The 24939-nt window shown below is 45.3% G+C and overlaps 1 protein-coding gene across 2 annotated transcripts in view; it reads left to right on the top strand.

Moving 5' to 3' along the window:
• Positions 1-23724, top strand: part of DNAAF10 (dynein axonemal assembly factor 10) — a 25554-nt gene extending 1830 nt beyond the window's left edge. The window contains exons 2-8 of one of the 2 annotated variants that reach the window (XM_004710166.3): positions 7387-7487; positions 10203-10333; positions 12561-12662; positions 15055-15170; positions 16928-17062; positions 19839-19936; positions 22791-23724. In XM_004710166.3, coding sequence (XP_004710223.1) covers positions 7387-7487; positions 10203-10333; positions 12561-12662; positions 15055-15170; positions 16928-17062; positions 19839-19936; positions 22791-22998 — 891 coding nt within the window. In that variant the 3' untranslated portion in view covers positions 22999-23724. The remainder of the gene's footprint in view (positions 1-7386; positions 7488-10202; positions 10334-12560; positions 12663-15054; positions 15171-16927; positions 17063-19838; positions 19937-22790) is intronic. The other variant, XM_045294192.1, reaches the window with a different exon arrangement.
• Positions 23725-24939: the final 1215 nt, after the last annotated feature.

Consider the following 24939-nt stretch of genomic DNA (forward strand, 5'->3'; position numbering starts at 1 on the left):
GCGCGAAGTGGCGAGGGTTCACTGTATACCTATATTCTTAGAGAAATGAGTCATCACTAAAGGGCTTTAACCAGGTGTGGCAGGATCAGATGTAAATATCACTAGTGAAGGAGTTACAAATAATAACACTTTTATAATTAACCTTTATAATTATAACCTTTACAATTAGAAACCAAAATTGCTCAATTTTGGTTACCTGGAAAGAAGTGATTAGTGATCAGGCATCATCAGACATTTAGGATTATAACAGACAAGTGCAGGGAAGCTTGAGAACGCTCGGGATCAAAAGCTACGTGTAGAATCTACCAGGAGGAGATGAGGGTTAAATGGGTAAATAAGGGTGAATACAATCTCAACAGGCCGGCTTGCTTAGAGGAGAAGGTATATGGGCCCCAACCTTCTTTTTCCTTTGGGCTCCTGTTTTCTTTTTATGTTCAACACTTAGCCCCCAGTCACCTGTTGCTACCTATTTTAAGGTCCAGTTCAGGTTATGATTTATGAAGCCTTTCTAGGTCCCCACACAAGACACGTTTTCTTCGCACTGTGTTCTTATAGCTCACTCTCTCTTCCAGGAATATCTGTTCTGTCCCATTTCTCTCTTAGCTAGATTGTAAGCTTTTTTTGAGCAAGGAAGATCTCTTGTGGTTTGTAAGGAGCAGCCACTCAATAAATATTTGGTAAAAGAGTGAGTCAACGTCTGTAAAGAGGCTATAACTTGGAAAGTTTAGATATTTATTGATCATTAGCAACTGTTAAGGATCAGGTGTTTGAGCAAATGGGGCCTTTAGGAGTACAGAAGTAGAGAGAAACAATGCTGAACAAATGCCAATCAAAGCTTCAGGGAGAGAGTATGTATTGTGATTCTTTTAATTAACAATATATGGTCATCTGTGCACTTTTATAAATCTATCTGTTCCATAAAGTGAAATATTGCTTCTTCTCTCTTGTAGAGATTTTGGGGAATCTAGCAAACTTTAATTTAAAAATAGTAATTTGCTCCTGAACAGAAGTAGTACGTCTTAATGATATAACATTTAGAAAACATAATATAATGTTTTCATGATATAATTTAGAAAACATAAATAGGAAAAAGAATAGTCATATCACTTATAACCTCACCTCAGGAATAGACACTTTTCTCATTTTCACCTGTATCCTTTGGGGCTCCTCCTTTTTCTTCTGTGTATCTAAGGAATTCGGATCTCATGATACTATGCTAAGGAAGGACCAAAGGTATTGGAAAGAAGAATCCTTTTCCCCTAAGGAACGTACCCTGACAAAGCAAACTCAAAAACAAGTTTAAGGATTGTGTTTGGCTGTTATGGGGTAATGGGAAAAAATATAGATTCAATCTCAGTGGCTCCCAATTCTTTGTGTGCAGAGTCTGGATGTGTTTTGTTATCCTTGCTTGCTTTGCGTTTAAAAATATTCGTGCTTTGGCCCCACTCCTAGAAATTCTGATTTTAAGGTTTATGTTTGTTTTTCTTAAGTGGGTCTAGACCAGGGTAAGACCTGGAAATCAATATTTTTTCAGCTTTCTAGGTGATTCACATGAGCACCAGGATTCCGAGACATTGGACTAGAGCAGTGGGCCCCAAAGTGGATGATCCTAGCCTCTGGGGCCCTACAGAAGGCTCCAGGTGGGCTGCAGCAGAAGATGCCTACACTTTCTCTTGGGTTACAGGTTATAATACAAAAGTTTTTAATTGCCAGGGGATGCTGAGTAATTTTTTTTTAAAGGGCAGTATGCCACATAAATTCGGGAACTTGTGGGCTAGATGAAGTATTTATTCAAACACCAGGATGAGTACTTGAAGCCATCATGGAGCCATGGGCTCCAAGTTCTGTGCATCCAAGATGAAAACGGGGGAAGGAAGCAAACAGGTCTTTGCAGTGCTTCCCGGTCTTGGTGGTAAGGGGAGAGAGTGTGGAGGCAGGGACTCCAGAGACAGGTGAGCAGCTGGTTGCACCGCACAAAGGTGCCTGAACCAGGGTTCAGTGGGTGCGAACACCGGCATCTCTTCTCTCAAGTCTTGCACATGTAAAACTTCACCTGCCTCTTCAAGAACAACAACCATATGGACTAGTGGTCACCCTGAAATATAGAATCATGATTGTGGCTGTTTATATCTTACAAATTAGTCATAAGCTAATAAATAAAGGTCTGCCTTTTTAGCCTCAGCCACTGCTTGTTCGCTTTGGTTGCCTGAAGCTTTTCATGCTAATGAAGTAGTGCCAGGATGTGGAGGAGGAAATAGTGACAGGCTGTACTAGACCCACCCACAGACAGAACAGAAATAGCTCTCCAGGGAATTATCGATCCTGGGTTTCTCTGATGTTCATTTATGGTGGTGGCAAAGAGAACCAAAACCTAGGCCCAGCACAACCTTCATGAAGGGTCATTTTCAGTATCATGGAGCAAACCGAATTAATCTATACTCATTTTCTTTGTGGAACAATGTTTGAAAAGTAGATCTCCATTTTTAAAAAACAAGGTTTTCTAGCAAAAATTTTAAGTAGGTACCTAATTCTTGTTCATCTTGCCTTTCCAAGGATAAGGTAATACTTAGGGGCAAAGAAAAGCCTTCGTATGACCTTTTAACAAATAGCTTCACTCCAGTGTACTCTGATAAATTTGTTGCTGTTAGGATGGCCATGACTGTCTGAGGACAAGAACACATGCCTGCTGTGTAAGGCCATTTGGCAGCACAGCCCAGGCCTGAGCAGACAAAGGGCAGCCCCTGTTCCACGCAGATTCTGATGTGTTTGTATGTTTGAGTTGATTTTCAGTAGGTTGATAGACTTTCGGTTTGATTTGATTTTTGCTAATTTGAACCCTCACTCACTGCCATAGAGTCAGTTCTAACTCCCTAGTGGCCCCAGAGGTCAGGGTGGGCCTGCCCCTGTGTGTTTCCAAGACTGTTAACTCTGCCGGAGTAGAACGCTTCTGCTCCTCAGTTTCCTCTGCCTGAAAATGGTGTTCCCAGCTCTTCTTGTGCAGTGTTGGCTGTTTTCCTAAGAGAAGGGATATTCTAGTTTCAAAAACACCTAGAGCAGTATCTGCTCACAGTGGATGATGATGCTCTCTTCCTTTTTGCATATAAAGGCCCTTGCGAGCAAGTGCATGGTCTACCAGCACTCCAGGGAGTGGAAACGTGGCGGTAGTGGCTGGCGGAAGGGAAGGGGGAGCGCGGACTCCAGAGCAGTGGCTTGGCTTTCCCCGCTCTGACTGAATGTTCGCAGGTGTCCGTTTATGCCGTTACTCCACAACTCGTGGGCACCTACTACATCTGGAACCAGCCAATCGGAACCAGGCCCCTGCTCGCTGGTGCTCCCATTCTAGAAAGGAGGCCCGGTAGGACTCTGAATGAACAAGACAGTGTTGGTGATAGTGCAGTAAAGAAGACCAGAGAGGGTGAGGGGATGGTGGTTTGGCAGGGGTTCCACCGGAGGACAGGGAAGCCTCCTGGGAGAGGTAACATGCAAACTGATCCTGAGTGTGGTGAAGAAGGGAGACGTGCCGGGCCCCAGGGAAAGCAGCCCAGTGAAATGCAGATGGCCTCCGGAAGATGACCTTGGTGTATTTGAAAATGGAAAGAAAGCAAATGGGGCTGGCAGGGCAGTCCAGCAAGAACCTGGGAAGCAGGAGGTGAGGTCGGAGAGCAGCAAGGCCACATTTCTAAGGCTTTGTGCATTTTTTATGCCACGTGCTGGGGTCACTCCTGAGCGTCTAGGAATGCCGCTAAGCTTAAACAGGCTTTACTTGTTTATGTTTGCACTGAAGCCCCCTCTTTAGCATCCATGCAGTGACAACTGGGAAAGATACCTAGTATAAGCCGTCATATGTAGTAGACTGGTTTCTTCCCTCCAAGAGTGGGCTGCTTGGTCTCAGCTGTCAGAGCATCTGGGCACTGTCACGCTGGTTCGGGAACACCAGGGTGTGCGGGGGACGTCAGTTCCATCTCTGCCCATGGAGTTTCCAGAAGGAAAATCGGACCCTTAACGTGTGTATTCTGATCTACCCCACAGAGGTGATCATACTGTTGTTCAGGTTCAGTGTTCATCCACTCATCTTTTCTCAAAGACAAGCCAGGACAAAACCCTTGTTGAATACATTTAGGCTTGTGTGAACTTCCCAGCTGGCCTGTTGCTTTATGTTAGTGCCAGAAGATCAGGTGTCCAGAGCTGGGTAGACTGAGATCGTCTGAGCGAGGGCTTGAAAAGGATGAAAGTCGGGCCAAGGAATCCAGCGGGGAGAGCTTTTCTTCCTGTTGATTGTTATCGACGCAAATCCTGTCGGGAGAGTCAGCTCTTCCTTTAGGGCTACAAAGTGGGGTTAGCTTTTACCTCTGCCATGGCTCCTGGGCACGAGGAGCCCTCACTGCAGGCTTCCGGTAACAGGAGCGGAATCTGGGGAAACAGAATGCTGGTGGCAGAAAAGAAAATGGGCCAGCAGTCGCCCCAGGCTTCTGAGAAGGCTTTTCCAGGGGGGCTGATGATGCAGCGCTCCTGCAGCTCTAGTTTCCTGGAAGCACATTCCTGCCCAACAGAACCTGCCTGCGGCTTATACCTTCTGCCTCGGGTAATGGCAGCCAATGTGGAAGGCCTAGAGCCGGACAAAACCCTGGCCCAGTAGGACCAATGGGAAGGAGGAGTGGGTAATGTCGCCTCAGTTGGAATTCTGAACTAATTTAACCATAGAAATCAAGTCCTAATGGTGCTACGTGCTGAATAGAATATTTCAGAGGCTGGTACTCTTATTTGGGAAGGAAGGGCAAGAAGGACGTAAGTAGTTTGGAAATGGAAACTGTCTGCCTGGTTTAATGAGAAAATATCCTCAAAAGCAGACCTGGCCCTGAACACCGACACCCTGCGACCTGCATCTCAGCAGTGTGGGCGTTAACAAGGATGTTAGGACGGAAGAGGAATTTTGTTCACTGGCCCATTCTGAGGAGGCTGTGAACACTTTGTTTTAGACTTAGCTATGTGGGAACTGCTCATTTATCCAGATCGCAGGGGCTACGCATTGAGCTGCTAACTGCACCATTCGCTCTGCAGGAGACAAAGGAGACTGCCTGCTCCGGTAAAGATTTAAAAGCTTGGAAACCCAAAGGGGCAGCGTACTATGTCGTGTAGGGCCACTGTAAGTCAGAGTTGAATTGACACTAGTGGGTTTATACTGTATAGAGGACCCCTGGTGGCACTGACTTTAGCATTGGGCTGCTAATTGCAAGGTCAGTAGTTCAAACCTACCAACCACCCTGTGGGTGAAAAATGAGGCTGCCTGCTTCTGTAAAGATTTACAGTCTGAAAATCCCTAAGGGTTTTCTACCCTTCTGTTAGGGTCACTACGAGTATGGCAGTCGAGATGGCGGCAGAGGGATAGGGTCCAGTGCTGTGCCTGACCACAGGAAAGAAAGTTCCATTCTGATTTCCATGTTGAGTGAATTGTAATTCCTTCTGTGCAAATTGCTATATATATGCTATATGGAAATGCTTGGTCACGAATTGAAAGTGCCAGGGAAATGATGTTTTAAATTCTTTGGAATAAGCCAACCCTAGTGGGAAGGATGAAGATTGGTCCAGGAACCACAGGTCTAAAAACTGGAGAATTCAGCATAGGGAAAAGTTCATGTAGATGCCTTAAGTGAATGGAACAAAAAAGGAAAAAAGAAATGAACTAAAGAACAACATACTCTGATCCTCCTTGTGGCAAAATAAAGCTTTGTGTAGACGTCTAAAAGAATGAAGATTAAGGGCTCAAGTAGAAAGCGGGTGTTTTGAGAATGATGATGGCAACATATGTACGAATGTGCTGGACACAAATGATGTATGAACGGATTGTGATGAATTGTATGAGTCCCTAATAAAATGATTTTTTTAAAAAGAACGAAGATTACTTACCTTCATTCTCTAGTTTTGTTTGAATATTTATAGGCACGGTGTATTACTTTTGTAAACTTGATGAAGAAGATTTTAAGAGACTAAATAAGAAGGACCCGTTCGGGCCTGTGGAGCCTGCTGCCAGCCAGTGGGAGGTGGTAGAGGGCTAGGGGGCAGGGCGGACCAGGCTGCCCTCCAGTCGCTGTGGGCTCACGACAGCCCCTGTGTGTCCCTGCAGAACTGCGCTCCACCAGGGTTTCCGTGGCTGGTTGTCTGGAAGTAGCTCCCCAGACCTTACCCGTTCCGTTGGCAGCCAGTTGAGTTCACTGTGTGCTCCCAGGAACTCCCTTTCATTCCAGGCTCCAGAGTTTTCAGGAGCCCCAACAGACTGCACAGGTGGAGTTGGCCATTGATGGGGGCAGTAGAGAAGTTGTAAACTCAGGGAGTAAAAGGAGGTACTAATCCAAGATCCAGGTGTAAGAGTCTTGGGAGTAGTATAATAATTATGCATGTATGGAAGAGGTCAGGTAGGAACTGATATGTGGGTTAAAAACTCCCAGTAGGACAGCTTCCTTGTTTTGCATCATCTCCAGGACCTTGTATGCAGTCGAGCTGTGTTAGCATATGAACCATCAACTCAAGAAAGCTCTGGGTTTCAGTGTCCTGATCTGTGAGTTGAGAACATGAATCATTTCCACGACCCTTCCCATCCTCTCGACGATTGCTTTAGGCCCCATACCTTTACTAGTGGGTTTGTATGTCCTTGTTTTCTTAATGTGATTACCATATTTCCCATACAGTACTCTCAAATAAATCAGAAATGCCTAATCTATACATAAGCACACATAGGAAATTAATGCACACGCAGCGTGCTCCCCCACCAATTCAACCTGTATAACCGCGTGTTTGTGTAACAGTTTGGTACATCTAATATTCGTAGCAGCAGCTTTTTGAATTAAAGGAACTTTCAAAGATTGCCTCATTTGTGCTAATAGCATTGCCTTTGGCTGACAGGAACTTACAAATCTCTGAAGAAAATGAGAAATAAATTTCCTTTTTTATATGATTCTGCAGAAGGCACATAAATATATATATTTATCTCTATCACCCAGAAAGAATAATAACTTCATTTTGTTATTTTTCCGAGAGTCTCCTGGAAGAATGCTATACTAAATGCTGAAATTTTCATATTTCAAATCAGCAGAGACAGGAGAGTAGTTAGCATTTGGATGTCCCATTAGGGAGATGAGAGGAAAGGCAAATCAAAACCCAATTTTTAACACAATTTTAAAAACCTAGTTAAAGTTTGCTTTTTGAGATTTATATAGTTTTAAGCAATAGAAAGAAAATGACAAGAGAGAAAAGATTTTTGGTCAGAGAAGGTTTTCATTGCCTTTTATTTTGCATGTCGTTTTTTAAATCCCCGAGCAGACCTGTAAATACTGTGGATTATAAATAGCTGCGTACTCCAATAACGCATTCTCTCTCCTTCCTTCTATGAAGATTGAAAAGGCCAAGCCTATTAAATGCGGGACCTTTGGTGCAGCATCTTTACAGCAGAGATATTTAGCTACTGGAGACTTTGGTGGGAACCTTCATATATGGTAAGGATCCTGACTCAGTGTTGAAAGAAGCCACTTCTTCGATACTTTCGTTATTCTTCCTCTGCAAAAGAGAATTCTAATTTTTAAATGTTTTCCTCCTTTTTCAATTTGAGCACTTTATGGGGATGTGAGAATTGATTTTTAATATATTTCTAGATCCTGTATTCAAAATTCATTTGAAGCTACAAATCTATTTTTCTTGAGATAGTTCAAATGTTACCAGTATTTTCATACATGCTGTTTGGTGCTAGCAGTGAACACTCCATATTTCTAAGTAAAGCTCTGTTTCCCTTCTACCTTCAGGGACACAGGTATCCCTGGTGGGTAGCGGGTTACATATTGGGCTGCTAATGACAAGGTCAGCAGTTCGAATCCACCATCTTACTCCCCAGGAGGAAGATGAGACTTTCTGCTCCCAGACAGATTTATAGCCTCAGAAACTTATAGGGGCAGTTGTGCTTCTGCCCTTCAGGGTCTTTCTGAGCCAGAATTGAATCGGTGGTAGTGAGTTTTTTAAGGACACAGTATATGAAAGGATTTATTTATTAACCCTGAAAAGTGAGATCTTTATTTACAGTTCCATCAAGAAATTTGACATTACAGAAGCAATTGCAATGATTTTTTTTCTTTTACTTTTTGACTATAGATACTCTTCCTGCCATCAAGCCTGTTCCAACTCATAGTGACCCTCTCGTATAGGGGAGAGCTGCCTATACTGTTAGAGACTGTTATTCTATATGGGAGTAGACAACCTTGTCTTTCTCCCTTGGAGTGGTTGGTGGTTTCGAACTGCTGACTCTGTGTAGCAGCCCAACACATAATGTAGATAGAACCCTCAAATTATTTAACTATGCTTTCTATTTGCTCTTGTCATGCTTGATAACAGACTACAATGAGCACATTTATCGAACAAATGAAAATAAACCTGTTTCGATTGAACATCATTGTGCCAAATGCTTTTCATTTTCATGTTTTATTTAGAATTAATTCTTGCTATTTAGAGTTGAATGAGTTGAGATTCTTGTTTAGCAATTTTGTAGGGTTGTCTTGTAATATTTGTCATTTCAAGTAAATAGGATAATTCTAGAAAGAAACTGTCTCCAATATGTTGTGTTTGAAATAGGATCTTTCCTGATTCTCACTTATATTCTGCTACTTTATAATTAAATTACCTTGACATATTTTTCTTTCTTAAAATCATAAGGTTAAACAGAATAAACTTCTGATACTTCCTCTTTGACTTCACTGCTTAATGGTTAAATTAGCACTTATTGGAATACATCAGTTGTTATATGCTCTGCTGTATATTTTCAGAGAAATTAGGAGTGAGGCCAGTTTGAATGTTATTGTTCAAAATAAATGTAAGTTATTTCAACACAAGAGTATGCCATGAACGTAAGTGTCGATGTTCTCCCTAATAGAGTTCCCTGGAATAATCTTAGAGGTCTTATGATTTACCTTCACAGCTAAGTCTTAGAGTTCCATGTGAAAAATGAGTCATGTTTTCAAGTCTATAAAAATAGTAAATCCGTTTATTTTTTTAAAGCAGACTCACAATCCTGTTTAGTCTCTCGATTCTTTCACAATGGGGTTACAAAGACAAATGTATTTTTTATCCAAAGACAGATATTTGGGCAGAACTTCCTCAAGTTTTGAATAGGGGAATTTTACTTACAAACCTTGGCCTGGTAATAAGGGTGAGGTTCATGAATAGTCACGTTTTTTCAGAAACATGCACATATTGAAAGCTGCCTTGTTCAGGAAAAATGTGGATGGAGGCTCTAAGAGTAAAGCAGAAAAGGGAGTGGGAATACAGGGAGGCAAGAAAGGCTCTATCAATATAACCTACTGGAACCATTGACCAAATTTAAGGGAGGGCTTCAAAAGTTCTTGGAAAAATGGAATTAAAAGTGAATGGGTTTTCCACAAACTTCTTGAAGTTCCCTAATTTATTTTCTACTCTTGTGGTTAAAGGTATTTTCCTGTCTCATAACTAACCTGGAATAAGACAAACTTCCTATAACCTACTTATTGCAGCAGGTTATATGAAAGAGTTTCAATGGATTTGTGGGAAAATCAAATCAAAGATCATGGAATGTCTCCACGCACTTTTGGGAACCCCTTCCTATAAGTAGGTGGGTATCCATAGGGAACTCAGTGAGAAAATAATTCCATAAAAGAAAGAATGTATGCGAAGTCAACACTACAAGTTTTATCACTAAAAAGCTTACAAGGCCAACCTACAAGGCCTACCATGGGAACAATCAAGGTCACGTTGAAAAGATACCACATAGACAGCGGTGGCTTTCAGACTTGAGTGTGCACTGCGTTCGCAGGTTTAGGTCCTCAACCCAGAGATGCTGGTTCCTTACCACTGGGAGGAGCCAGCCCGTGAATCTCTTGAGCCCACAGGCTCTTGGGTTCTGCGTGTACCACAGGCGCACCTGGTGGTAATTCAGGTACGACTTTCCTGGATAATTAGTCTTTGAGGACAGCTGTCTGGGCTCTGGAGTTAGAATTCCAGGTTCGCATGGTAGCTTGAAAGAAGCCGAAGTAGTGGCGAAACATGTGGCAGTAGATACATAAATGACCTTCATAGAAAGAGCACTTATTTTTAAACAGAACTCTAAATATAGTGCACAGTCTTAAATTTCATTAGTGGACGTAAGTGTTGGGGCACGGGATGTAAGAACCAAGCTGTTTTCTGTTGTTTAGGAATCTGGAAGCTCCGGAGACCCCAGTGTATTCTGTAAAGGGCCACAAGGAAATCATCAATACCATCGATGGTGTAGGCGGACTCGGAATTGGGGAAGGAGCCCCGGAAATTGTGACTGGCAGCCGAGATGGTGAGTCCAAGAATTATGTGTACTTGAGGAAAAATTGTTTTGAAGGGGGAAGAAATCCTCCTTAGTTGTCTGGACCCCTAAATCTAACATTTCTTGCCTCCACTTTTCATAGGCAAGCTCGATTGCATGTCCTTGAGCTGGTTCAGACTTTTGGGTGTTAAGACGTAGAGGCTTAGAACTTACTCTTTTCATTTGGAGCTAGTTCAGCTACCAAGAATGATGGTGCCCATGAATCTTAAGAAGGAATTGAAAATCTCTCTAGGGGCTCTTCAGGCAGCTGATGATATAATGTGGGAGGCAGTTTTCCATTTCTTTTTTTAAAAAGCAGAATCAGTCCTTGTGAAAACTGTCAGATTGGCAGCTGGTTGAAAAGTGAAGTTCCGTGCGCACCCTGCCGAGTGTTGGGGAGCGCACTGAGGGAGCGATTCTGCTCTCCCACGTCGTCGTGCCCTTGAAGGACCAGCGTGCCATCTGACCGGCGCGGTCCAGCTGTCCCGTGTTACTGTCAGCGAGTCACGGTTTTGTGCACGAGCGATTCAGTGTTGTAGTCGGTCTGGCGAGTTTTAAATAGCTGCTCGAGATCCTGAGATTATTTGAAAAGAAAAATGAGATGTGGCTGTGTTTCAGAAATCTTTTTTTTTTTTCATTTTAAGAGCAGCAAGGAGCATAGAAGGAAAAAACTTGAATCTCTACCACCCTAGCCCAACTGTTACCATTCTATTTTCCTCTCAGTCTTAGTCAGCTTTGCAGAGTTATTATCAGTCTGAACATGATTATCCTTTTCTCATTTATGTTATATGCAAGTATTGCTTTTTCTGTATGATTTTTATAAGTATTTTTTTAAAACATTTTTTTGGGGCTTATACAACTCTTATCACAATCCATACATCCATCCATTGTGTCAAGCACTTTTGTACATTTGTTTCCCTCATCATTCTCAAAACATTTGCTTTCTACTTGAGCCCTTGGTATCAGCTCCTCCCTTCCCACCCCCCCCCATGAACCCTTGATGATTTATAAATTATTATTATTTTGTCGTGTGTTACACTGTCCGACGTCTCCTTTCACACACTGTTCTGTTGTCCGTCCCCCAGGGAATGTAGCACAGTGTACGTAGCCATGACCCTGCTTGAAAGCATTGCTTGCTTGGCCTGTTTTTGGCAGGGTGACTTAAAAATCACCAAGAAACAAATGTCAGCACTCATGTAACTCTTTCGGAATAAACATGTTCTATGAGGTGTAGGAAGTATTATCAAACCTTTCCCGGGGCCCGTTGATATTGGTAGCTACGGTGGGTGCGAATACCACTTTTCCTTGACCCTCCCAACGTCTCTCCCCCACCCCTTAGTTTTATGGATGAAAATGGAACTCAAGTCCAGCCTGGGTTAACCGCTCTCCATGTTCCTTTGCAAGTTAGTTGTTAGGGTGGGCCTTGCCTGTTCAGATGCCTTGCTCATTTAGCTGTACACGTTTATTGTTTATCCTATATCAGTCTGTCTTTTTAAATGACCACCGAACTTCCTTCCTGGGATTAACTGAGTCTAGACAGGCTGTGTGTGCGTGTGTGCCCTTCTCTGAGCCACTCGGGTTGTTGCCTGGGGCTGTTGCATTTCTCCTTAGTCCCTGACACCATGTAGTAAGTAGTCTGGTCACGAGGGAGTGGAAATTGAGAAACATTTTTCTTAACTTATTTAATAGTTCTCTCTATTATTGCCGCAGGGAAATTAAACTTTATTATATATGAAGCAGTGTTGTAAAACCCTACAAAAGAAACCAGAGATAGAAAAATTCGAGTTTATTCACCTGTGTAAAACAAATGCCAGTTCTTCCTTGTGAAGAGTAAGGAAGCATCTAAGGCAACACTGGTATATTCTGGGAAAAATATACTTTAAATTCATTTTTTGGCCTCAAGGAAAATGAAGCCTGATTTGTTTGTCTTGCACAGGATTTGTGTTTTCCTGGCCACTCATCCTTGTGGGAAATTAAGAGCAGTATATTGGCTTCTCTGGAAATCTCTTAGTTTGGAGACAGAGCCAGATTACAGCATATGGGTTAGTTCTCTGATGTTAAATACAATTGACCCAACTGGAAGTCAGAAAAGTGTGGGCTACTTTCCAGATGCCGTGCACCTGTAAGAATGGGGGAGCACAGGAAGCCAGGGACACGGAGTGCGTGATAGGAACAGCATGCTCTGCTCCCCTAGTGAACGAAGCTCTTCCTCTGACAGGAACCGTCAAGGTGTGGGACCCACGGCAAAAGGACGATCCTGTTGCCAACATGGAACCCGCGCCAGGAGAGAACAAGCGAGACTGTTGGACTGTGGCCTTCGGTGAGCGACTGCAGACTCTCGCTCCAGAGTGCCCCTCCCCGAGGGTGACGGCACAGTGCTGCCGGGGCTCCTGATCCCAGGCGCCCTCCAGTGTGCTCTGTGGATTGTTCTCAGGTGTTCAGGGTGGCTCATGCTGAGCTCTGGGGGAACCTGGCTTTCAATTCTGACTCTTCCACTTACTGGCGCAGTGATGTGGAGCAAGTTACCAAACCTTTCTGTGCTGTGGTTGCTTCGTGTTTCAGAGGGAGCTAACCCTCAAACCTCATCAATAGTGTGGCCCCGAGGAGTCCGGGAGCTCCTACGTGGAAAGTGCTCAAAGTTGTGCAGAGGATACTTAGCCCTTGAAAAGAATTGCTCTTAGTATTCTGTACTTGTTTTTAATTAGAGAATGCTGGCCTTGCTTAGACCCAGATGTCATTCATGGTGGAAGCAGAGCCTTGAAACTAACAAACGTCACCTGGGCGTTACACAGAATGTGCTTGTTTTCTGGAACACAATAATGCCACGGCAAAAGCCTGCTGGAACTCTGATGGCTGTGTTCTAGTAACATTCTCTAAGCAGATACTTACTTTGTTGGGCCGATGCTATTGCTTGGGTACCTTGGAGCACCAAGGCTGAACTAAGCTTTGCTGCTGAGGAGCTGGGCCGTATTTCGTTTGAAGCCCGTGTTTTTTCTTCTCTTCTTCTTAGTGCCATGCTGGGTAGACAACAGGTATCTAAAAGTGAGGTTTGAAGGTACACGTGGACTGCTTACCTTTTATGTTCTTTTTACATTGGATTCTTATTTTAAAAAGGGAAGGCTCAGATTTCTGGTTTCAAAATATTACATGGGAAATTGCTATGTGCTTTTATGAGTAATCATGTAAACATAAGACATGTATACTTCAGGGAGATATTTCAGGATTACTGTTTAGAATGATCATTTAAAATGGACATAATAATTAACAGTAATTATCCTAGAGCTTTTTCAGCATTGATCTCAAGAATATAAGTATAATTTTAAATCTAGGATATTAATGTTTTCAGAACATGTATTCACTGGTATGACAATTTTTCTGAATCCCAAGAAGAGGCAAAGCACCACGGAGCATGTGAAGGTGACCCAGAGCTTTGGGAAACTTTTATTTCTGTGACCAGGGCATGTTGCCTCAGCAGTCCTGATAAGGGAGAAGTGATCCAGGCTTGCTAACGCCCACTGCCGTGTGAGGTGCTACAAACTCTTGGTGGGACAGAGTAGAACTCCATAGATCTTCACAGGAGCAGACTACTATCCCTTGTGGAGTAGCTTGGAGATTTGACCCACTGACCTTGTAGTTAGCAGCCCGATGCTTAACCCACTGTGCCACCCGAGGGGCTTGGTGGTAGGCAGAGCCTTATGGCTCGGGGCCTTAGCCAGCAGTGTGGTTTGGAATGGTCTGCAGGCAGTGGGGAGCCGCTGAAGATTTGTGCCAGGGTGAGATGTGACCAGCCCGGAGGAAAGTTTAAGGCAGTGAGTAGTCAGAGGGAGAGCAGTGGCCCGAGGGATAGGTGTTCAGAAACTGCGATACTGTGCTGAAGAGAAGTTAGAAACACGGGTCAGTGAAGAGAGGATTGATTTGAAAGACAATTTTGTAGCAAAAGAAGTAGAATCTGGGAACTTGCTGGTTAAGAGAAAGAAGAGAAATTGTTCCCACCCGATGCCTAGAGTTTGGAGGCTAGTTGTGGGATGGCCGATGCCATGCATTGCAAACCTCCCATCGTCTAGGCGGAGGCCACAGTCGGCACAGAGCTGGGCTGGTGAGGAATGGGGACCTGAGTCCGTGGAGAAGGAAGGCCTGCAGTCAGCAGCCTCCCGACTCCCCCGCACTGTGTGCCCACAGCGAGCTGCTCGGGGCTCATCCCCAGCAGGAGGCTTTCAACTAGAGTCTGAATGCACATCAGATGTGGTCGTGACTGCCAAGCAGAGCATCAGTATGCTGCAGCTTGGTTCAGCTTTCCCGGAAAAGATAAGGTAACAGCAGGAGAATAAGCAAATACACAGGTTTTCATGTTAGTTTTCTTGGTATTTAAAGGTACTTGCTGCCAAAGAAAGCGTAGCTCTATTTCTCCTCTTAGGCCCTCCCATGTTTGAACCATAGCCGCCTTGGTAGCCTGGTAGTCTTTGCAGATACAATTTTGGAGAGTTGCTTTGACATACCATTCTGTATTAAATCTCAAGACCATATTGTTTTGATGCCTTATAAGGATTGTTAAAATGGGATTCTACCTAATGGTTTTATAAGGATTGTTAAAATACCTAATGGTTTTAAGTATGATTTGTGGAAGTTATAGGTGAGGTTTCATGAACTTTTCTTCTAATGGCCATCAAATTATGTATTTACAAATATCTGAAATGTTGTATCTTGATTTCCAGGCAATTCTTATAATCAAGAGGAACGAGTTGTTTGTGCGGGCTATGACAATGGGGACATTAAACTGTTTGACCTGCGAAATATGTCATTGCGATGGGAGACGAACATAAAAAATGGGGTAATGTGCATGCTGATGCTTTTTCGTTTTTTCCCGAGCCTGTTTTCCTCCTCCTGTGAACTGCCTGAAAGGAAAGCCCCCACCAGCCCTCTAGGTTACTAGCCCCTCTTCACCTGTTGGGGTCAGAGAGCGCTTTGAGAACCTACTGAAAATCACGAACCCTCCCTTCAGCAGAGGAACTCCCTCTCAGGCGTAGTGGGTACCATGGCCGGTGCATCGCCAACCCCTCGGCCGTCTGCGGGACCCCCGGGCTGTGCCATGTGAAGATCTGCAAGCCAGCGGCTAAGAGGCTCTGTTCTTGTTGATTTTGCAGTGCCTGGACTCTCGGGGTTTGGTTTTGTTCTGTTCATTACTGACAGGACACCTCAGCAAAGAAGGCTATTTTCTCCAGTCACGTAGAGTCAGATCTCACTGAGCTGTAGGAGCCATGATGATGCAGTGCTTGAAATGCTTGGCTGCTAACAGAAAGGTTGGTGGCTTGACCCCCCAGCTACTCCACGGGAGGACAGGCTGCGTCTGTAAAGATGACAGAAGCCCCAGAGGGTCTCTGAGGTGGGGTCAGCTTGACAGCAGCAGATCGGGCTGTCGATGTAGCTCCCCTAAGTCATGGACAATCCCACCACAGCCCTCGTTCGCCTGTAGACCCCCAGAGCCACAGTCATGCGACATTTCCACTCACAGCCCCGCGCCATAGGGCTTCGGAGACTTTTTGTCTCAATGAGAGCAGACATCCTCATCTTGCTCCTGTGATCAGCAGCTGAACACCTAACCTAGAGCGCCCACAAGGCTCCTTCATGCTCCTGTAGCGGTTAGTCAGGGTTTACAATACCTATTCCAAATGGAGGATAGTTACATTGGATCACAAAGCGGAGGACAAGCTGACAATATTGGGAATCATTACCCAGCCAGGGTGACATATATTTGGGGGAACACAATTCAATCCATGAAAAAAAATTCAATCCATGAGCAAATCCACAGTGAACCAGGCCTGCTGGTTCTGCCCCCCCCCTCCCCTCTAACTGGAGACATAGCCCTGCGCCTGATAAGCTGAGGCCTCAGTGTCTTAAATACCCTCTGCTCTGTTTCTTAGGTTCCTAGTAGCACAGATCCATATGGAATAGAGCAAACAGAGGGGTCTAGAATGTCATCTACTAGGGCAGTGGTTCTCAACCTGTAGGTCACGACCTCTCTGAGGGTTGACCAACCCTTTCACAGGGGTTGCCCGAATCATCACAGTAGCAAAATTACAGCTATGAAGTAGCAACGGAAATCATGTTCTGGTCGGGGGTCATCACCACATGAGGAACTGTATGAAAGGGCCGCGGCATGAGGAAGGTTGAGGACCGACCACTGCACTATGAGCACACCAAGAAAGCATGGCCCGCTCTGTCAGATCCTGTCAGTCATCAGAGGGATTCCGGTTTTCCCCAAAAACAACCATGGGAGAACATTCCAACTTGTGCATGGCATGGCAAAGCAAGATGATTTTTGTCGATCTTATTAACCGAGAAAAAGATCCTTGGCAGTAAAAGTCCTTGATGTTTGAGGAGGCTTGAAAAAGCTCATGGGAAAGATGGAATTAAAAAATAATGGAATTTCCCCACCACCTCTCGGAAGCGCCCTGTGTCGATGTAAATTATAAAACGATTGAATGCTTTCACATGAGCTGATAAGCTTAGAGCTGCTTTGCTTAATAGTGAGAATTGCCTGCATGAGAATGATGAGCCCTTTGAAACTAAATGTTCTCCCTTTTCCAGGTCTGCAGCGTTGAGTTTGACAGAAAAGACATCAGTATGAATAAGTTCGTAGCTACCTCTCTGGAAGGGAAGTTCCATGTTTTTGACATGAGAACACAGCATCCAACCAAAGGTTTTGCTTCCGTTTCAGAAAAGGTAAAACATATGAGGGAGCGGTCGTCTTTCTAAGAAGAGGAATGATGTCTTTGTTTAGACTAAGGGATTAGTCACAAAGGCTTCTTCCAAGTCTTTGTGTGAAAGAAGCTATTTTTGATACATTCGTGTGGGATCTTGACAAGTTTTCTCTGCCACCAGCACTTTCCCAAAGTTGATGGAGTCTGGACTTGGTGACTCTAATGAGACCTCGAAGACTGGGAACCTGTAACTAAGTAGCAATTCGCCAGAAAACTAGCTGGTGTTAGGAATTTGATCACCAAAACCAGCCTGATGTTTTTATAATGAATCGATAATATTATTTGAATATTCACTTACTTACTTTTCAAGGTATATCAGCATGTATATTGTGTGTCATTTCATTCTATTTTAATATTTCCAGTTTGCTTTGATAAATGAAAGAATTTGTCGAAAGGTCTACTCACTGAGACTGGTACATCGTACCCTCAAAAATCATTTAGTTTTTCTATTTATTCATACATACTTTGCCCCGTTCCAAATAATATTTGATGTAGCGGAGAGGGAAACATGGAGTTACAAGATTAGAAACCTGTTGGTGAGGAAAGCAGAAGCAGGGGCAATCCTGGTTAAGAATATAAGATGCGGCTTGGCGTGAGGGGGTGACGTCAACTCTGCTGAAATGCCCTGTCCTTTGTAAGCTGTCCGTCTCAGTGTGAACTCAGCTTCCTGTGTACAACAGCGAAGAAGAGCGAGCTGCCAGGTGAAGGAGCCACGAGAGGAGCACTGTGTCTCGAGTCTTGTATCTGTCTAGGACAGGACGCAAACGTCTGTCCTAGCTGGTTCTCATAAACAGCATCCGTACTGCAAACAGTAGGATGATTTGTGGAAACAGCTGCACACGGTATTTCCCTGGTAGAAATGAAAACATTGCTATGGGCCGAGATACCGAACTCACTCTCAAGACTATGAGAAATTCAAGTGTCAGAATAGCAAACTTGTCTGGGAACACTGCCAGTATTCGGTACATAAAATAAAGCACTGCGGGGCGTCAAGGCTGCGGCAGTTTTGTACCGTCTCTGTCTGTGTCTAATTTGTGCTGCTGCCCTGTAGTGTCTGTCTCTATGTATGTATGTCCGTTTGGCTCAAGAAACCGCCCGCGTCAGCCAGGCACCAGTGTGTAGCAGTTGGGACAGGCAGTCACAACTTGCTCAGGAAACTAGAATGCACTGCTTTGGTTTCCCTTCCTCCACCCTGGGGCCATAGTACTTCTCAAAGCCCCCTGTTTTGTAGTCTTCCATTGTTATAATATTAGCTATTATAATGTATCAATGACTGCATATGTGAGCTATTTCGTTATGGTAGTAGTCTTGTCTGTAAGTGACTTGCTGCCTGATGAGGTAGACCCTTAACAAGGTAGCTCTAAATGGAATCTGGTTTGGCCTTTGCCAATTCAGATGTACCGATGACCGGCAACATACACCAAGCACTTCACTCCATTGTTCATAGGCAATTGTACCCCATTTCTCATTGGCTATAAATAATAGTATCGCTTCCAAAAATTGTTTTGTTATATTTGGTTAACCCAGTTATTGCAAAATTTGTCAAAATAACCATTGTATTTTAAAGAGGGTCACTCCCCTTCTTAGCTTTGTTTTTTTGTTGTGTGCATGTGTGTGATTTTTGAACTTCCAGAGGAAGCAAGTTTAAGGTCTAAAACAAATTAAAATCCGTTGTCCATGTGAACGAAATCCCTTGGGGCCCCACGCACACTTGTCGCACGTGTTTTAAGATGTTGTGTCTGCTGGTCGTTATTCTCAGAAGAGTATTAAGACCAAGCGTCAAGTGTTACTCACTAAGTGTCGAGTGTGCGTGTGTGGCTTGGCTCACCTGCAGCCCGCCGCTCACCAGGCTTCTGCAGGGCAGAGGCTTTCGTTTTGCTCCCTCGGTCCGCCTGCTGTCTTTCTCTAAGGGACCAGACGGCCCGCTTTTGGCGGGACAGTCCCGATTGTTAACAATTTTTCCCATGTCCCGCGGCATTTTTTAAAAGTCCCCAGTTTTGGAAAGAATGCACGACAAGCTAGTATACGTTTTTCGGCTGCCATGTGGCTATTTCACCAGGATATGAGTTTTATCGATCGTGTCCCGCTTTACCAATGTTAAAATCTGGTCACCTAATCTTTCCCACCGTGAGCATCGATTACGCACTGGCTGTTGTTGCGGTGCTAACAAGCTAGTCACCTTCTCTTGCCGTGTCGACCGGTCAGTGTGAGATGCCTGCTGCAGGCTGTGGCTTACTATGACCGTAAGCCCTCTCTAACGCCTCCCGATCCTGACACAGGAGACAGGTTAGATCGCAGAGAAGGGGGCGTCTGGGAGCCTAAGGCGAACACTTGGTGTTTTTCCTTTAGGAAGAATTCTGTTTTTTGTTTTCTTGCATGTTTCCTTTGCCCTCAGAATGAGCTAGAGATGTGTAAGTGGGTACCATCTATTTTCATAATGTATATGGTGCTATAAACCAGAAAGGGCTTTTAATTTGTTAACACCTTCCTTCCTCAAAATATTCACAAGAACTCTGTTTCTTTAAAACGATGAGGAAAATGATGCCCTTTCTTCTTTCTGACTAGTTCGGATGACTCTGTAGCCGTTCTAAAGAGATGTGCTCAGAATAACCTCACGTCCCTGTCTAATAGTGGTTGGGACGCTGCGGTACACGTGATTCATTTACGCGCGTGTCTCTTCCTGGCCGGTCCCTCTGTCACAGACATAGCTCTCACCGTGTGTTTCTGGTTCCGTTCAGGCTCATAAATCCACGGTGTGGCAGGTGCGGCACCTGCCGCAGAACCGAGAGCTCTTCCTGACTGCTGGGGGCGCCGGCGGCCTGCACCTCTGGAAGTAGTAAGTCTGCCCAGCGCCCGCTCCCTTAGGTTCCCTGTAGGACGGGGCTCGGCCAGGCCCCTTTGTGAGACACACCGAGGCCCGTTGCCCTTCTTCACCATGCTCAGACTCCTCAGGCTCATTAAGGCGCAATCCCCAGTTTCCTGTGTAATTCTCTGTACATGTGGGATGCACACACGTGTTTGTCACACAGAAGGTCTGACTCACTCGTGCTTCTGTTTTTCTCGTCAGTGCCACGTGATAAAGACTCTAGACTCATCCTCCAAAAGCTCACTGCCATCAAGTTGGCTCAGATTCACAGGGACCGTACAGGCCAGGGTAGAACTGCCCCTGTGGGTTTCCAATGCTGTACACCTTCCCAGGGTGGAAAGCCTTGTCTTTTTCTGCAGGTGGTTTTGAACTACTGACTTTACGGTTAACAGCCCAACAGGCAACCCAGGTGTAGGTGCTCTGATGGGCTGAGTACAGTTGGATCTATATGCCAGGAGCCAGGAAGCTCACAGTCCTGAGGACCCAAGCATGCAGACAATCACGGCCGCGAGCAAACTGCCAGCTAAGGCGTATGACTGCACGCCTCTGTGTCAGCTCATCCTACTCTGGAGGCCAGTGTGTGCTGTGCTCCTGACTCATACCCGGGGCCCCTGGCTGCCCCTTCCTGGCTCACTTCAGAATCAGTGAGTGACATGGTGCCCACAGCGGCCAGAGACTCCACCTCTCCCAGTGAGTGGCATCAGCTCCCTGCCTTTCCCTTTGCCTTGGGGGGAGATGTGGGGGAGGCTGGCCCCCCTACCGTGTCCCATAAATCCCCCTGAAGGGGGAACCTGCTTAGCCCCAGCATCTCTGGAGCAGGCAATCTGGGCCTGGGACCTGGGGAGACATCTGGGCCCTTCCGGGGCTCATGCTGGCATGAGCAGCAGGGCCTTTCTTCCCAGGGGCCCTGACGAGGGAGGAAAGGCAGCCGCCCCGAGTCCAGACAGTGTCACTTCCCTAATTTTTTGTATTGGAAAATAGTTCATTGTATTCTTACCATTTACGATGGCCGAGTTTTCTTTTCAGCAAGCTTATAAATAAATACTTTTAAGGCTGCATCTGTAACATGTGAGGGGCAACTCAAAAGTTTGTGGGAAAATGGAATGAAGAGGTAATGACATTTTCCCACAAACTTTTTGAAGCAGGTGGGTCTAGGATGTTGCGCTCAGCGTGAACTTGAGTCTGCTCATCCATGCCATCTCCGAGCTGTGCTGTCAGACACTGGACCGAAGCACAAGCCCTGTCAGGGGAACACGGCTGCTCTTGCCAGTCTCCTTGGTGGTGAGACAACGACCTTACAGATACGTAGTGAACACCCACCTCACTGCCAGTCCCTGGGAGATCTCTCGGGAGTTATTCAGAACTGAGCCCCAGCACACGTGGATTAGTTTTGTTGTTGCTTGTGTGTGTGAATCATTTTCTCTCTCCCTTCAAACGTACTAGGTAGCATGACGGGTTTAAGAACACGTTTTCTTTGCCCTGGGCAAGGCGGGGGAAGGGCAGGCCGGATCAGGCAGTGGGTGATGCTGTGGGGATGAGTGGCACAAAGGGCGCCGGACTTGAAGACAAACCTGCTCCATAAACTGGCCCCCAACCACAATGCTAAGAAAGGGAGGAGAAATAAAACTGAAAATAACCTGGTTATCTTTAAAGCACTAAATAATTGCAGCCTGTGCTTAGAGAGATGTGTGACGAGAGTTGTCTTCAAACTCTTCATTCACCGAATGTGCTGCTTCTCTTTATCATGATCAATAAGTTGTAAGGGCTGCCAGGGGAGGAGGCAGCAGGTCATCAGCCTGCCGCTTTCCCATTGATTGTCTGCATCCGAGCTGCTTGGGACCCTTAGACCCTTGGCCTTAGTGCAGGAAAGGAAGGAGCCCCCGCCCATGTCCCACGGGCGTCGGGATGCCCTGCCTGTCAGACAGCCCTGGCGAGGAGCACGGCACTGGCTTGGTTTCTGGCCACTCCGGAGCAGGAGGACTTTGAGAGTTATTCATCCTGCAGCGCTTCTTTCTTACATTTAAAGTTTCAGCTGAAAGAGAATAAAATGTTTTCAGAAATGCCTTTTGTCTCCTTCTTTTTAGGTAATGGTGTTTAGGTTTAAGAATCGCCCCCTCTGATGCCCCTCCATAGAAATGATACGCAGAAGGCCCTGGGTGTGCATCTGTGCGCTGGGCAGTGGGCTGGAATGAGGTGGCCAGTCTCCATTCAGTCACTGTCCTGTTGGGTTCTCCAGACATCCCTCACAGCTCCGGCCGCTGCAGGTGCTGCTGGCCCGTGGCCTTTAGCCCCCAGACAGACAGCGATAGAGCCCTCAGCACATTTCTTAAAGCTCGCTAGCCCAACCTGAGGAGTCCTGGTGGGGCAGCAGCTGCTCATTGGACTGCTAACCACAGAGTCAAGAGTTTGGAACCGCCCGCTGCTCCAAGGGGGAATTTGGGGCTTTTCACTGCCCCAAAGAATTACAGCGTCAGAACCCACGAGGGCAGCTCTAGCCTGCCCGATAGTCTCTTAAGGGGCAGTGAGTTTCTGTTTGTTTGTTTTGCTGAGCTCAGTCTAGAGCTTTCATATTGAAAGAGGCGATACAGGCATATCCTGAACAGAATCAATGCTAAAACTGTTCTATGAGACGGCACACTTTTTTTGTGTGAGATATTTTGGTAAAAGTTGAGGTTGAAATTGTCTTTATTTGCCTGCCGCTGACCCAGAGAACGGTTCTTTCCGTATTTATCTCCGTAACCATCGGGGAAACAAAACTGGCCATTGGAGTGTGAAGTGTCGAATGCTGGGTCGGCTCTCCTTACTGCTTCCCCTTGTTTTCCAGTGAGTACCCGGCCCAGCGCTCCAAGAAGGACTCAGAGGGCGTGCAGATGGGCGTGGCGGGCTCCGTGAGCCTCCTGCAGAACGTGACCCTGTCCACACAGCCCATCGCCAGCTTGGACTGGAGTCCCGACAAGAGAGGCCTCTGCGTGTGTAGCTCGTTTGACCAGACCGTGAGAGTGCTGATTGTCACAAAACTCCAGAGGATGTGATCACAGCTGTGGGCCCGCGGCCTTCCAGAGGAGCGCTCAGGGCTGTAAGTTCAGTTCTGGCCACCTCCGACTCTGAGCAAAACAGGGCTTTGCCGGATGTGAAAGGCTCTAACAAGCGTCAAGCAGGCCAGCTCCTGCCCCCAGTGGTGTGCACAGCCAAGGGCGGGCCAAGGGCACGCAGGCTTCTGGCTTGCTGCCACAGCGTGGGGACCACCGCTCCCCGGCCCCAGCGCCTAACCCCTCACCTCCAGTGCAAAGGCAACTGCCGTCTGCATGCGCGCATTTAGTGGGTTTGCTCGGCATCTCCAAGATTCCGTATTGTATCCCGCCACTTGTGTCTGGCCTCAGCACCAACTGTGTCGTGATAAGGATCTTTTGGTTTTGTTTAAAATAACTTACCTTGATAAAACAACTGTGAGTTTGCCTTATGGACACATTTGGAGCGATTTTAGTGTTAGAAAGCTGATGTGCAGAGAAGTATAAAATTTCAAAGTGCACTGTCAGGCACTTATTGGATAACTAACTGTTTTCAGCAGAATAACTCTAAAAGGAAATACTACAATTGGCAAACACTGTTTTCTTTTTGTTCCCCTTAAAGTTCAAGGAATTGTGTTAGTGAGACTGAGTCGTCAGCTGTCGTGTTGAGATAAGTGTATTAAGATTGTGGGAGTTTTCTAACCTTATTTTGTCACACCTTTTTTATGAATAAACTTGGAAGCCTCTGAAGGCCCTGATTGTGTTGACATTAGTAACACACTCAACGCTGTCCTTTCCCTTTGCTTTCTAAGCACTTCAGGAGTACCAGCTATTCACCCGTTTCTTCGTTGTTCACCTTATCTTTGGCTCAGCCTTCAGAAGTATTTAAGTTTTCATTTAGCTGCCCCCCTACCTTCCCCACCAGCTGCCACACAGCCCATTCTAACTCTTGGGGCCCGTGCGGGTGGGAGTAGAACTGTGTGTCATAAGGGTTGTCAGTGGCTGGTTTGGCAAGTAGGTTGCCAGCCCTTTCTTCTGAGGTGCCTTTTGATGGAGTCAAACCTTGCCACCTCAAACATTCCTAATGCGCAAAGTTCACGTGACTTCAGGGGCTTAAGGATCTTAGAGTTGCTGATATGGAATATTAAGTTTAAGAAATTTCTAAAATCTCTTATAAAACAGTGCCCTGTGGAGACCCAACCCAGCCCCTGTATGGGTGGAAAGTATACATCTACTGAGATGTCAAATACCAGTTTCCAATCTTAAACTCCACCTCTGAGGAATTTTGTTTCTGTGTAGCCGTTTACTTTTTCAAGCACTGCTGCTGTCCAGAAACATGCTTTCATCCCCAGGTTTACACAGCAGAACCCCTTTCTTGTCCTCAGGCACTGCTGTAAACACACAAAAGGAACTATGGTTATTGTGTATTGACAGCCTCTGGAGTACTTTTGTTAGGGGCTTAGAAGGATACATTGTATGTTTCTACAAGAAAAAGAAATTTTGTTTCTTTTCATGTCTGGAGATGAACCAACATACAAAACAAAATATATTTCAAAGCGCTATTTGAACAACCATGGAATAGCCAAAGAATTTCCTGACAAATAAGCTGGCTGGGCTTTGTGAGATAAGAAACTTACTGATTTATATCTGAGACACTAACAGTGCTGCCCCTTAACTTTGAATTGTCTTTCCTTTTAATGGTTTTATTGGCATATAACTCACATATACAATTCAACAGTTCAGTCACATCAAGAAGAGTTGTACACACATCACCACAATGAGTTTTAGAACATTTTCTTCATTCTTGTACTCATCATTATTAGCTCCTATAGTCCCCTAACCCAGCGGTTCTCAACCTGTGGGTCAAGACCCCTTTGGGGGGAGAATGACCCTTTCACAGGGGTCACCCGATTCATCACAGTAGCAAAATGACAGTGATGAAGTAGCAACAAAAATAATTTTACG

The sequence above is a fragment of the Echinops telfairi genome, unplaced genomic scaffold (genome assembly GCF_000313985.2).
Source record: "Echinops telfairi isolate 266 unplaced genomic scaffold, ASM31398v2 ScPeMD7_2573;HRSCAF=3158, whole genome shotgun sequence".
Classification (NCBI taxonomy): domain Eukaryota; kingdom Metazoa; phylum Chordata; class Mammalia; order Afrosoricida; family Tenrecidae; genus Echinops; species Echinops telfairi.